At 40.6% G+C, this 13,105-nt stretch overlaps 1 protein-coding gene across 11 annotated transcripts in view; it reads right to left on the bottom strand.

The window, feature by feature from the left end:
• The window catches only part of LOC132399818 (DEP domain-containing mTOR-interacting protein-like), a 100,016-nt gene that overhangs the window by 25,027 nt on the left and 61,884 nt on the right, over positions 1 to 13,105 (bottom strand). For 8 of the 11 annotated variants that reach the window (XM_059980604.1, XM_059980608.1, XM_059980606.1 and 5 more), the window contains exons 7-8: positions 9,534 to 9,604; positions 6,277 to 6,381 (exon numbers count right to left, since the gene is read on the bottom strand). In XM_059980604.1, coding sequence (XP_059836587.1) covers positions 6,277 to 6,381; positions 9,534 to 9,604 — 176 coding nt within the window. Of the gene's footprint in view, positions 1 to 6,276; positions 6,382 to 6,916; positions 6,969 to 8,890; positions 8,985 to 9,533; positions 9,605 to 13,105 lie in introns of those variants that run through there. The other 3 variants (XR_009514093.1, XM_059980611.1, XM_059980610.1) reach the window with 3 other exon arrangements.

The raw sequence follows: 13,105 nt of genomic DNA on the forward strand, positions 1-13,105 counted from the left end.
CTGAAAAAAGGAAAGGAAACAAACTAGCACTGGCTCGCGTTCTTACTGGTGTGCCAGCCCCACATCTCACTACGTCCTTGTCCTGGCCTTCAATCGTGGAGCAGAGGATTTGACTCCAGCTTGTCCTCTAAGCTCTCCAGATCCATGTCCCTAACCCTAACTTCCTCCTTAGATTTTCTCTGCTCTTAAAACCACCCCCAGGAACCTTTGAAAAACAACAAAAAGCAACCAAATCTGAATCACAACATCAATGGGAAATCCATAAGGAAGTTAAATTCCCACTACCAAGTAAGAAAACTTTATTACACTGATTAAGAATTGATAGGAACATCATAAAAGGGGGAAGCCGAAGTCTTTCCAATAATCCTGGAAAGCTTTAACCCTTAGACTACCATTGGAACATCTCACTAAATGAGATAGACTAGGAGTTGCATTGAGATTGTAGATAGAAAATGGAACAGTACAGCACAGGAACAGGCCCTTCGGCTCACAATGTTATGCGAAATCAAATAGCTAACTAATCTTTTCTGCCTACACATTAGTGTGCCTATTTAAATGTCTCAGAAAAGTCTCTAATGTTTCTGTCTCTACCAACACTTCAGGCAGCTCATTCCAGGCATTCGCCACTCTGTCAAAAGTTTGCCCCTCACACGTCCTTTGAAATTACACACTCTCATCTTAAATGCATACTCTTGGTATTAGACATTTCAAACTTTGGGGGGGGGGGGAATGCTGTCTGGCTGCTCTATCTAAGCTTCTCATAATCTTATAAATTTCTGTCAGATTTTCCAATAGCCTCCGTCACTCCAGAGAAAACAAGCCTAGTTTGTCCAACTTCCCATTATAGCATATCTTGATAAACCTCTTCTGCACCCTCTCCAGAACCTTGACATCTTTCATATAACGGGGTGACCAGAACAATGCTCCAGAAGCAGCTTAACTGGAGTTGGATAAAACTGTAACATAACTTTCTGACTTTTGAACTCACATAATAAAGGAAAGCATGTCATCTGCCTTCTTAACCACCCTATCAACCTGTGTAGCCACTTTCAAGAAGCTTTGAACTTGGACCCCAAGCTCCTTCTGTTCATTAACACTGATCTTGTCCTTAACAGTGTACTGTCTCTTTTCATTTGACCTACCAAGATGCAACACTTCTCCCTTGATCAGATAAGCTCCAACTGCCATTTCTACTGTTTTTGCCTTTACTTCAGTATTCACTACAGAAAAGGATCTTGGCAATTGTAGGGATGACTTGCAGTGGACTGAGATTCTTAAGCATGCAGATATTAAGGAAGAGGATGTGCTGGAGATTTTGGAAAGCATCAAGTTGGATAAGTCACCAGGACCTGATGAGATGTACCCCAGGCTACTGTGGGAATTGAGGGAGGAGATTGCTGAGCCTCTGGCGATGACCTTTGCATCATCAATGAGTATGGGAGAGGTTCAAAAGGATTGGACGGTTGCAGATGTTGTTCCCTTATTCAAGAAAGGGAATAGGGATAGCCCAGGAAATTATAGACCAGTGAGTTTTACTTCAGTGTCTGGTAAGTTGATGGAGAAGATCCTGAAAGGCAGGATCTATGAACATTTGGAGAGGCATGATATAATTAGGAATACAGGCAGTCCCCGGGTTACATACGAGTTCTGTTTCTGAGCCCGTCTTTAAGTCGGATTTGTACGTAAGGCGGAACAAGTACATCCGGTATTATTTAGCGTCAGTTAGTCAAATGTTTGTCTTAGTATATGGTATATATTTTACCTTTCTATGCATATAAAACACTTAAGAAAAATATGTATTTCAATAATTAAACCACTGCGTTGCTTAGTAATAATTGTAGCTTTCATCAGAGCAGGACCTTTCACATGCTCTATTATTCTCACTTTATCTGTTATCCTTTAAAATTGTTCTGATCATCGACAGACTGTAGCCTAGTGCTTTTCCAATGACCGATGTTGTTTCACCTTTTTCTAAATACTTTATTATTTCCACTTTATTTTCAACAGCGATCGCTTCCCGTCAATGGAACAGAAACACTGTGGACGGCAGGTCCTGAGCTCCGCCAGCTCCCAAGGTCCACTGGGTCCTAAGGACGACCGCACTGAATTCCCCAAGTCCTAAAGTCCACCGCACTGAGACAGGCTAAATGGGACAAGTGGGGGCTGTGCTGGGTTTGGGTATTTGATCCTCCACAATATTCCACATGGGAATTTAAACTGGAGGCGGCAGTTTTTTTTTACGAGGTCAAGTTGCGAGCTCAACATCAACCCGGCACGGATGATACGGGAATCACTGGATCGACATCAACCTGGCACAGATGGTATGGGAATCACGGGATCAACATCAACCTGGCACAGATGGTACAGGAGTCACTGAATCGATATCAACCTGGCACGGGTGTGGTCTGTCATTGGATCAAACTCGGAAACCTCTGTTCTTGAGCCCAGTGCTGATCTCACTGCACCACCAGCTGACCGGAATGGGGGAGGGGTGAATCTTACTAAGAAAATTTAAGCCAAATACAAGGTTAAACACTCACAGTGTCAACGGCAATGACTTAAAATGGTGGAGTGCATTCTCCTCCTTCGTTTCTTAAGTACAAGTTGTCCATAAGTCAGACGTTCATAACTCGGGGACTACCTGTAGTCAGCATGGCTTTGTCAAAGACAGGTCATGCCTTACGAGCCTGATTGAATTTTTTGAGGATGTGACTAAACACATTGATGAGGGTAGAGCAGTAGATGTAGTGTATATAGATTTTAGCAAGGCGTTTGATAAGGTACCCCATGCAAGGCTTATTGAGAAAGTAAGGAGGCATGGGATCCAAGGGGACATTGCTTTATGGATCCAGAACTGGTTTTCCCACAGAAGGCAGGGAGTATTTGTAGACGGGTCACATTTTGTATGGAGGCCAGTGACCAGTGGTGTGCCTTGGGGATCTGTTCTGGGACCTTTACTCTTTATGATTTTTATAAATAACCTGGATGAGGGAATACAGGGATGGGTTAGTAAACTTGCTGATGACACAAAGGTTTGGGATGTTGTGGGTAGTGTGGACGGCTGTGTGAGGTAACAGTGGGACATTGATAGGATGTAAAACTGGGCTGAGAAGTGGCAGATGGCGTTCAAACCCAGTAAGTGTGAGGTGGTTCATTTTGGTAGGTCACATATAATGGCAGAATATAGTATTAATGGTAGGACTCTTGGCTGTGTGGAGGATCAGAGGGATCTTGGAGCCTGAGTCCATAGGACACTCAAAGCTGCTGCGCAGGTTGATTCTGTGGTTAAGAAGGTATATGATGCATTGGCCTTCATCAATCGTGGGTTTGAGTTTAAGAGCCAAGACATAATGTTGCAGCTATATAGGACCCTGGTCAGACCCCACTCGGAATACTGTGCTCAATTCTGGTCGCCTCACTACAGGAAGGACGTGCACACCATAGATAGGGTGCAGAGGAGATTTACAAGGATCTTGCCTGGATTGGGAAGCATGCCTTATGAGAATAGGTTGAGTAAACTCGGCCTTTTCTCCTTGGAGCGACGGAGGATGAGAGGTGATCTGATAGAGGTGTTTCAGATGATGAGAGGCATTGATCGTGTGGATAGTCAAGAGGGTTTTTTCCCAGGGCTGAAATGGTTAGCACAAGAGGGTATAGTTTTAAGCTGCTTGGAAGTAGGTAGAGAGGAGATGTCAGAGGTAAGTTTTTTTAAGCAGAGAGTGGTGAGTGCGTGGAATGGGCTGCCGGCAATGGCGGGGGGGGGGGGGGGGTGGCAGGAAGTATCCTTTAAGAGACTCCTGGATTTATACATGGAGCTTAGAAAAATAGAGGCCAATGGATAAGCCAAGTTAGTTCTAAGGTAAGGACATGTTCGGCCCAGCTTTGTGGGCCAAAGGGCCTGTATTGTGTTGCAGACTCACATATTAAGTGTCACCTCACCTGGAAGGATGGTTTGGGGCTCTGAATGGTAGTGAGGGAGGAAGTGTTCCACCTGCTTATCTAACTAATCTTTTGTTCTCCAGTCTTGATGAAGGGTCTCAGCCTGAAGCATCAACTGTACTCTTTTTTCCATAGATGCTGCCTGGTCTGCTGAGTTCCTCCAGCATTTTATATGTGTGGCTTGGATTTCCAGCATCTGCAGATTTTCTCTTGTTTGTGATTAAACCCTCCCAAGTAGCACTAGTAAACCTCCCAGCCAAGATTCTGGTTCCCGTCCAGTTTAGGTGCAATTCATTCTTCTTGTACAAGTTAGCCCCTGCCCAAGAAAAGGTTCCAGTTATCCAGGAACCTGAGACCTTATCCCCTGCACCAGTTCCTGAATCATTCATCTGTACTGGCGACCTGTTCTATATACGACCCTGCACAGGCCCCACTTGGGGTACTGTGCTCAGTTCTGGTCACCTCACTATGGGAAGGATGTGGAAACTATAGAAAGGGTGTAATGGAGATTTACAAGGATGTTGCCTGGATTGGGGAGCATGCCTTATGAGAATAGGTTGAATGTACAAGGCCTTTCCCCTTGGAGAGGCGGAGGAAGAGAGGTGACCTGACAGAGGTGTATAAAATGAGGAGAGGCATTGATCGTGTGGAAAATCAGAGGCTTTTTCCCAGAGCTGAAATGGCTAACACGAGAGGGCACAATTTTCAGGTGCTTAGAAGTAGGTACAGAGGAGATGTCAGGGCTAATTTTTTTTAAACACAGAGAGTGGTGAGTGTGTGGAATGGGCTGCCAGCAATGGTGGTGGAGGCAGATACAATGGGGTCTTTTAAGAGACTCCTGGATAGGTACATGGAGCTTAGAAAAATAGAAGGCTATGGGTAACTCTAGGTAATTTCTAAAGTAGGTACATGTTCAGCACAGCATTGTGGGCCGAAGGGCCTGTATTGTGCTGTAGGTTTTCTATGTTTCTATTTCTTCCCTGACTAGCACATGGCACTGAGAGTAATTCAGAGATTTCTGTCTTGGAGGTTATCCTCTTCAGCCTCTTCTCTACTCCCTGTACAGGACTTCTTCCCCGTCTGCCTCTGTCATTGGTGCCAATGTACACCATGACCTCTGGTCGCTCACCCTCCCCCTTGAGAATATTCTGCGGTTACTCTGAGACACCCTGGACCCGAGCACCTGGGAGGTAATACATCATCCCGGTCTCATTTTCATGCCATAGAATCTCCTGTCCATCCCCTTAACTATCGAGTCTCCTTTTACTATTGCCCTGCCTGACTTTTCCCTTCCCTGCTAATCCTTAGGCAGTGCCACTGGCTTCCTATAATGGGACATTCCCCTCTTTCAGTAGATAAAGAGGTATACTTGTTGCTGAGGGAAATGGCCATGGGGAACCCTGCATTTCCTTTACACTTTCTGGTGGTCACCCATCTACTATCTGATGCCTACATTCCGGGCGTGACCACCTCAGTAGGAATTTCATCTGTGAGGTTTTCAGCCTGCTGGACAGCCCTGAGTACACCCAGCTCCAGTTCCCGTTACCTGACCTTCTCAGTCAGGAGCTCAAGTTGAGTGCACTTCCTGCCAATGCATTCATCAGAGAGACCGTTAGGTATCCTGCAATCCCACATCTTACAGGAGGAGCATTCCATTGCCTCAACTACCATCCTGTTTACACTTGTTATACCTTTGGTTCGAAATTCTTAAGCCTAAACTCTACAGTCAACTAAATGATTCCAAAAGACGCAACACTTAGCCTCCGCCTATTCTCGCTGAGACCTGTTGAGCCAAAGCCTCCCATTCCAACAATGAGCACTCTACAATGGCCACTCCACTTAAACCTCACTTCTTTTTATTAGCCCTTGCTAAGTTACTAATAATCCAAGCAATCTCTTGCTCTGCAGACAAGTCCTGGGAGGTCCCACTTGCTTCTTAACCACTGGCACATAAACTCCACAATGAACTGTCTCCAGCTCATCCATGACCTCCCGCTCTGTAGACTGGTTTTGAAAGATCTCCCATTTACAACATAAGGAATTGCAAGGATGAGGAGGAGGGATTAGATTGGGTAACGGGTTGACAACAGTCAAGCTTTGAGAAAGTGCATGGAAAATGGAATTATGCCTTCAAGCAGGCTTCAGGCTCCATGCCATACCTATCAGATTAGGGCAAGAGTTAAGTTTCCTCCACGCAGCTCTATACAAAAAAATTATACCTCACAATCCTTTAATTTCCAATTTTCTCCATTCTGGAGAACTCCAGTGAAGTTGTTATGTAGTTTCAAAGTAAGGGCAGACTACTGCAAAGATTATAAATACAATCAAAACCATTACCTTTATTCCAGCTGCTGCAGCTGGCCCTCCCGGATCCACAGCTTGGATGTAACATGGTCTTCCTCCTCGCACCACAAAACCCCATCCCACTGCATCACCCACAATCTGAAATCAAGGGAAGTATACATGAGTTAACCCTGCTTTATCTTTGAAATGGTGATTATTATGCACAATAATGAGCATATTATTTTGAGTCATTATGGCCAAGTCTTGAGGCATATTTGAAACCTAATTCAATGTGACTATGCTTTAGAGAGAGCAATGCCATTGTGCTGCAGATGTAACTGTGTGCTTCACAGAAGAGGCTTCTGGTTAGAAATTTAAGAGCTTCCATTTTCCCTTTTATCATAAGTGCAAAATTATCATTTTGCATAAGTGCAAAATGGATGGATATGTGGAAGCCTCAAGCAGCTAAGTGTTACACTCACAATCAAAATGATGGTCTTGGTAGTAAGGAGGTCTAAGAGAATTAGGTGCAAATTTCAAGTGTGCTATTTTAAACACAAGAAGTTAATTGTATTTGTAAAATTTAATTTCTAAGCCTCCATGTAAGCAAAAGAGTCTTGCAATATCTACACTCAAGTATTACTTAGGAGTTATTTAAACCCATGGATGTTAATGTCTTTGTTAAACAAAATACCTCTTTGTTGTTCAGTTGAGAGGTTGGATTCCAAATCAAATATGCTTCAGCACTGTTTGTTAAAGAAGTAACATTGATAAGTTAGTTTGTACAGAGGCACTTCAACAACTAGAAAAGCATCTATGGAAAATTCCATTTGCTGAGAAACAAAGGATAGAAGGGGTTATGCCAGTAGCTTCAGCAAAGTAAAATTACAGTTGAAATACATTAGCCACTTCACTTGTTCAAAGGGTTTAGAAGGAATGTGAAGGCAAAGCAGGTCAAAAACAGTCATGAGGTATTGTATGTGTTTAGGAGTTGGAACATTATCAGTTAGTGCTCTGCTTTTATGCCAGGAACTTGAAGGTGACAACAATGTCATGAATGAAATTATTGTTCTTATTCAGTAATTGTGCAAATCAAATAAAGTTAAATGTTCACAGATAACAGAAAAATGTACAAAATTAATATATTCGCTCAATTAGATTTCAAAATATTTTAATCTGAAGCTCACATTAAAATAAAGGTACAATTAAAAATGAATTTATTTTGTTTTGGTTCTTGATCTATCAACATTGTTTTATTATTTAAAAAAAAACCTTTTGTCAATATTAGCACAGCTCACACAAGGTAACTGGCACAGGCATATGCTCACAACCTCCTCCATTCAGCTGAAGAAAGACAAATCCACCCACTTTAACCCATAAATCATTCTTCCAGCCACAATTTCTTGATGGCATAAATGAAGTAAAATGAAGGTGCGCTTTTATCCAATAAAGTTTCTTTGTGTCATTTATTCTGTTTGGTAACTCTTCTATTAAGTGAAATTAATTTTTTTGCAGCATTAAAAGCTGTAAAACTTCTATATGTATGGAAGTTTGTACTGTCGTAGTAGGACCCGTATTACATTTGACACTAATGAGTTAAATACCTGGATATCGAAAGGCCTCAGCTGCTGCTAAAATAGGTTTTAAATACCAAATGGAAATCCTCCTCACAGCCAATAGTTGCTGTAAAGGAAGTAGGGATGAATATGCTTGTGAATCTATGTATGTTTGGTTTAACTACAGCAACAAATTCAGACTTTCAAACATTTCAGCTTCAGGGTTCCATCCTTAAACAAATAATTGAATTAAATTCTTAAAAGAACTTAACTCTTTTTCACAAATTTAATAGGACCCAAACTTTGTATCTAAATTTTGTGCTTTGATTCACAGCATTCTACTGAGAAAGAACTGAATGCTCAGGTATTTGTTACTGGTGGTCGATTAGTTCTCATGATATGGTGCCACTTCCACCAGTTTGATTAATCAGCATTAACCATTTGCAGAGGAACCATCTTAAAGGAAGATATTCCTGTAGATTTTGGAAAATAAAAACAAAGTTAAACTAGAGGAAATAAATGGGCAAGAACAAGCTGACTGCTTAACTTCTAAACAGATTTGTTCTAGCTCTGCTTTTCTTGTTTAGTGTTGGTACAGTTATAAAGCTGTTCCTAACAGAGGAGAAATTTTACCACTCCAACACTGATGATGGTTCAGTATTGTGGTGTCTGCAGTGAAGTTGGATTTCGCAAAGACTCAACTCACAATTCATCCTTATTTGCTATATATATATAAAAATGTCAGAATGTTGCATATTATCTCTGAAATTCATTGTGAACTTAAGCATTACAATCATCCCCAGCTAGACTTATGGTCTGGAAATTCAAAAGGAAGAACTTTTTTTAAATATATTTCTGACATTTATCTCTCCTCTTTCTCACTGAGGCCATGAATTAATATATCTTAATCAGCTCAATGCTTCCACTAAATTAATCAGAGAAAACAAGTTTCTTTAGAATTGTATAGGATACTATAACTGTTAATCAATGCCCATAGTGTTTTACTGAGTAAATGTGCTCAAATGTGTACATGGATGTTAAGGGTCCAAAACAGGATTGGATGCTACACCTCCAACATTTAATTTCTCATTAATTTAACAAAGATTCCTTACAGACAGATGTTAGCATTTCCAAGATCAGGTGTAGTCCTGCTGCTCACTTGTGCACTCCAGTCTGGACTGACATAAGACAGGTAAAACTCCTGGACTTGAGGAGAAGGTAAATGCATTGTATTCAATATTTCAGTAATATTTGATTAAAGTTGCAAATATATTGTTTGATTAGGCATTCTCTGTTTGTTCATTTTGGGTTATATACTAGTAAGTGAATGGCATACGTCATTACGCTGCCACGTCATACGTGAGTGCCTCACTAAAGAAAACTAAGTAGACAAGACATGTCCTGGCTGCTGGTGTTTTTCTTTTAATTCGTTTCTAGAGTTACAAGACACAACTGTAAAGCCCCAACATTTGGTGTTAATGGCATTAAGGAGGGCAGAATTAGGCTACAGAGATCTAATTCTCAGACTTGAAGGGACACGAATGCTGTTTCCTGAGAAACCAGGCTTTACAAAAACACTTCTGTGCAAAGATAAAATTGGCTCTCATACAAGACCTCATACAATTTGAGATAAGCCTGTTTATCTCTCTTGTGGAAGTATTTTAATTTAGACAATTCAAAGCTTCCATTTCGACTTTGTAACAGCTCCACTGCTCCTGTAGTAACTGTTTAAAGCTTCAAGGAATGCACACTTACTGTTAGTGTTTTCTTTAAGTAAGGTGCTCCTGGTGACAGGAGTTCTTCATTAGTGACTGGTCTCTTCAACACTATAACAATAACCACTAGTGAGTGTTTGCACAAAGCATGTTAACATTTTTTAAACAATCAATAAAATAACTCAATGCTAGAAATCCACTGAAACCTTTCCTGGCGGGATTTTATCAATTCATGGAAAGGTGAATTAAAGGTTAGTACAATTACAGAAACAATTAACGTGTTCTGCTTTTATAACTCACAAAATATTTCAATGTTCTCAGCACATTGAATTGTGCTACTGTGCTTGTTGGGGGAAAAATTCCACTTTGAATACCTGCTTAATACCCAACTCATCTCAGGCAGGCGATTGCTTCGAGGTATCACCAGGGTTTCTATGCCAGCTGCAGGATTCCACTGAGTATTTGGATGTCTGAATAGCTGCATAATATACGAGACAATAACCTGCTAAATAGTAGTTCAAATAGAGCTCTGAATAATGGCAACACCGTCCTGTCTACACAAGCCCAAAATCAAACAAACCAGTCAAATTAATCCATGCTGAAGCAGGTTGCTTTTTAGCTTTGCAAAGCAGGCACGTGTTGGTAAAATACATTTTGCTGCCTGCAGTCTGTCATTTAAATGCAGGTCTGGTATAAAAATGAAAATGAGGCCTATGAGGCCTAGACACCACCCACAACTTGCCAATTTCAAATGCAAGTTAAAAATTAGTTTCCACCTCTTGGTTTAGCTATTGTTTTAAAATTGCCACATCAATACATCATACCTTCACAGCTAATATCAGCATGGGCACTTGTAAGTATTGTTATTTTTCTAATGGGTACAGAGGTTGGCACCCCACTGTCCCATGCTCCTAATTATAATGAGCAGTTGCCTAGATTGTGTATACCAATGTTAAATAGATCTTGAATCCCAAGCTTCTTGACTCTGGTGTGCTACAAGAGTGGTGATCAGCTTTTTACCATTCAAGAGCTTTCTTTGATAAACCCAATTCATGACCTATGGGAAGCCCAGTTTCTGACCAAAAATGTTTACATTGTCCAGAAATAAATTTCTAAAAAAAATACTCAGGTCATGTCATTAAAAGATTCTAAGCAATAACTACCTTTGATGGGACATACATTATGAGCTTCGGTTTCACTCAAAAAGAGTTAAATTGCTTTCTGTTGCTTATTAAAGCAAGTCACTTACAAAACATTTCCAAAGAAATGTGACTTTTTTGGTAATTAGCTTTGAATTACACTAAATCATCTTAACTCAGAATTTAACAGGCTTTACGCTTCAGTAAACTTGGAGTTTATTGCACACAATAAATTTCAAAGACGTGATCATGCCAAACAAAGGCTGTAGATGGGAGAATAGGAACAAGGACAGGGCTGTCTAATAAATAACTATTTATGGTAATAGCCAACTATGGTACTCCAAAACAACATACAGAGACTTATTAATGAGTAAAGCATGCTGATTGCAATGTTGTTGCTATATAAAGTGGAACACTTTTAAATCCTTACTGTTAATTAATATCCATAAAACATTTCACACCTATGAATGATCTAGATCAGTCCCAACCTGGGGTGCAGGACCCCTCCATTAATGGTAAGGGTCAAAGGCAAAAAAGAAGTTAAGAAACCCCTGTCCTAACAAATAGCACAACCTCTACAGCACACACAGTCTAAACCAAATTAGCACTGGTCTGTGCAAGCAGGATATGTAGATATAACAGAAATTAAGTCAACCTATGAGATTAGAAGTAAGCATAAATGTTCATTGAAAGGAAACGAGAAATTTTTAATTGTGCTGTAATTTTGCCTTAAATAGTGTTTCTTATTACAACAGAAAAAATATAATCTCTTGAAAATTAGACATTTAATCGCAAGAATACTTTTCCAATCACCTCAGTATTAGCACTTTTGAACACAAATGTCTTTCTTTTTGCTGTTTCTTGTGGTTGAGGATGACTAGCTTCAACCCTTATTCCAGGGGTTCTGAGCTGCTGCATAAGACACCTTGAGACCCACAGACTTTGCCAGAGATCAGGAGCAGAATATTTGATGGGATGGTAAGTGACTGGATTAAGAGAAGGCATTGGAAATGGAATTGGTTTTTTGGTGTACATATACTGCGACAGAGTGAAAAGCTTGTCCTGCACACTTGTTCATACAGATCAGATCATTACACAGTGCATTGAGGTAGAGCACGGAGAAAAAAACAATGCATATAAAGTGTAACAGTTACACAGAGAGAGAGTGTAGTACAGGTAAACAATAAGGTGCAGAGGTCAAGATTCCACATCTACATTGTCTACTCCTTTCTACATTCGTAAGTTTTCAATGAAATCCCCCCCATAGTGTACAGGTCCAGACCCATCAAACATTCCTCATATGATAACCCTTTCAATCCCAAAATCATCTTTGTGAACCTTCTCTGAACATTCTCCAATGCCAGCACAACTTTTAGATGAAGAGCCCAAAACTGTTCACAATACTCAATGTAAGGTCTCACCAGTGCCTTATAAAGCCTCAGTATCACATCCTTGCTCTTGTATTCTGAATCTCTTGAAATGAATACTAACATGGCACTTGCCCTCCTCACCATCAATTCAACCTGTAATTTAACCTTTAGGGTGTTCTGCACAAGGACTCCCAAGTCCCTTTGCATCTCAGATTTTTGGATTTTCTCCCCATTTAGAAAATGGTCTTCACATTTATTTCTTCTACCGAAGTACATGACCATGCATTTTCCAACATTGTATTTCATTTGCCATTTTCTTGCCCATTCACCTAATCTGTTCAAATCATTAGCAGCCGATCCATTTCCTCAACACTACGTGCCCTTCCACAATCTTCGTATCATCTGCAAACTTGGCAACAAAGTCATCTATTCCATCATCAAAATCATTAGTATACAACATAAAAAGAAGCGGTCCCACACCGACACTCATAAAAAGCAGTACCACACTGACACAACGACTCACTGCCAGCCAACCAGAATAGGGTCCTTTTATTCCCACTCACTGCCTCCTACCACTCAGCCAATGCCGTAAGCATGCCAGTAACTTTCCTGTAGTACCATGGGCTCTTAACTTGGAAAGCAGCCTTACGGCCTTCTGAAAATCCAAATATACAACATCCATTGTATTCCTTTTATCTATTATACTTGTAATCTCCTCAAAAAAATTCCAACAGGTTCATCAGTCAATATTTTTTGGGAAAATCTCCTGGGAACTTTAAATTCTCATAACTCCCATCAGCTTCAACACTGCTGATGTAGACAGAAGCATGTACATTGCCCTCCTTCCTGAAGTCCATGACCAGGTCTTCTGTTTTGCTGGTACTGGGGGAAGATTAGTGTCATGACATCATGTTACTCAGCTCTCTTTCCTGTATTCCGACTTATTGTTTTTAGAGAGTCAACCCATTACATAACACTACGTAATTACGATACTCATTATGCAATTCATGATTAATCAAAGCTCACATTTTATTGTCTCTGCACAAACAGCAACATAATGATGATGACCCCGAGCCAACAACTTAGAACATGAATTCTACTGT

The sequence above is a fragment of the Hypanus sabinus genome, chromosome 9 (genome assembly GCF_030144855.1).
Source record: "Hypanus sabinus isolate sHypSab1 chromosome 9, sHypSab1.hap1, whole genome shotgun sequence".
Taxonomy (NCBI): Eukaryota; Metazoa; Chordata; class Chondrichthyes; order Myliobatiformes; family Dasyatidae; genus Hypanus; species Hypanus sabinus.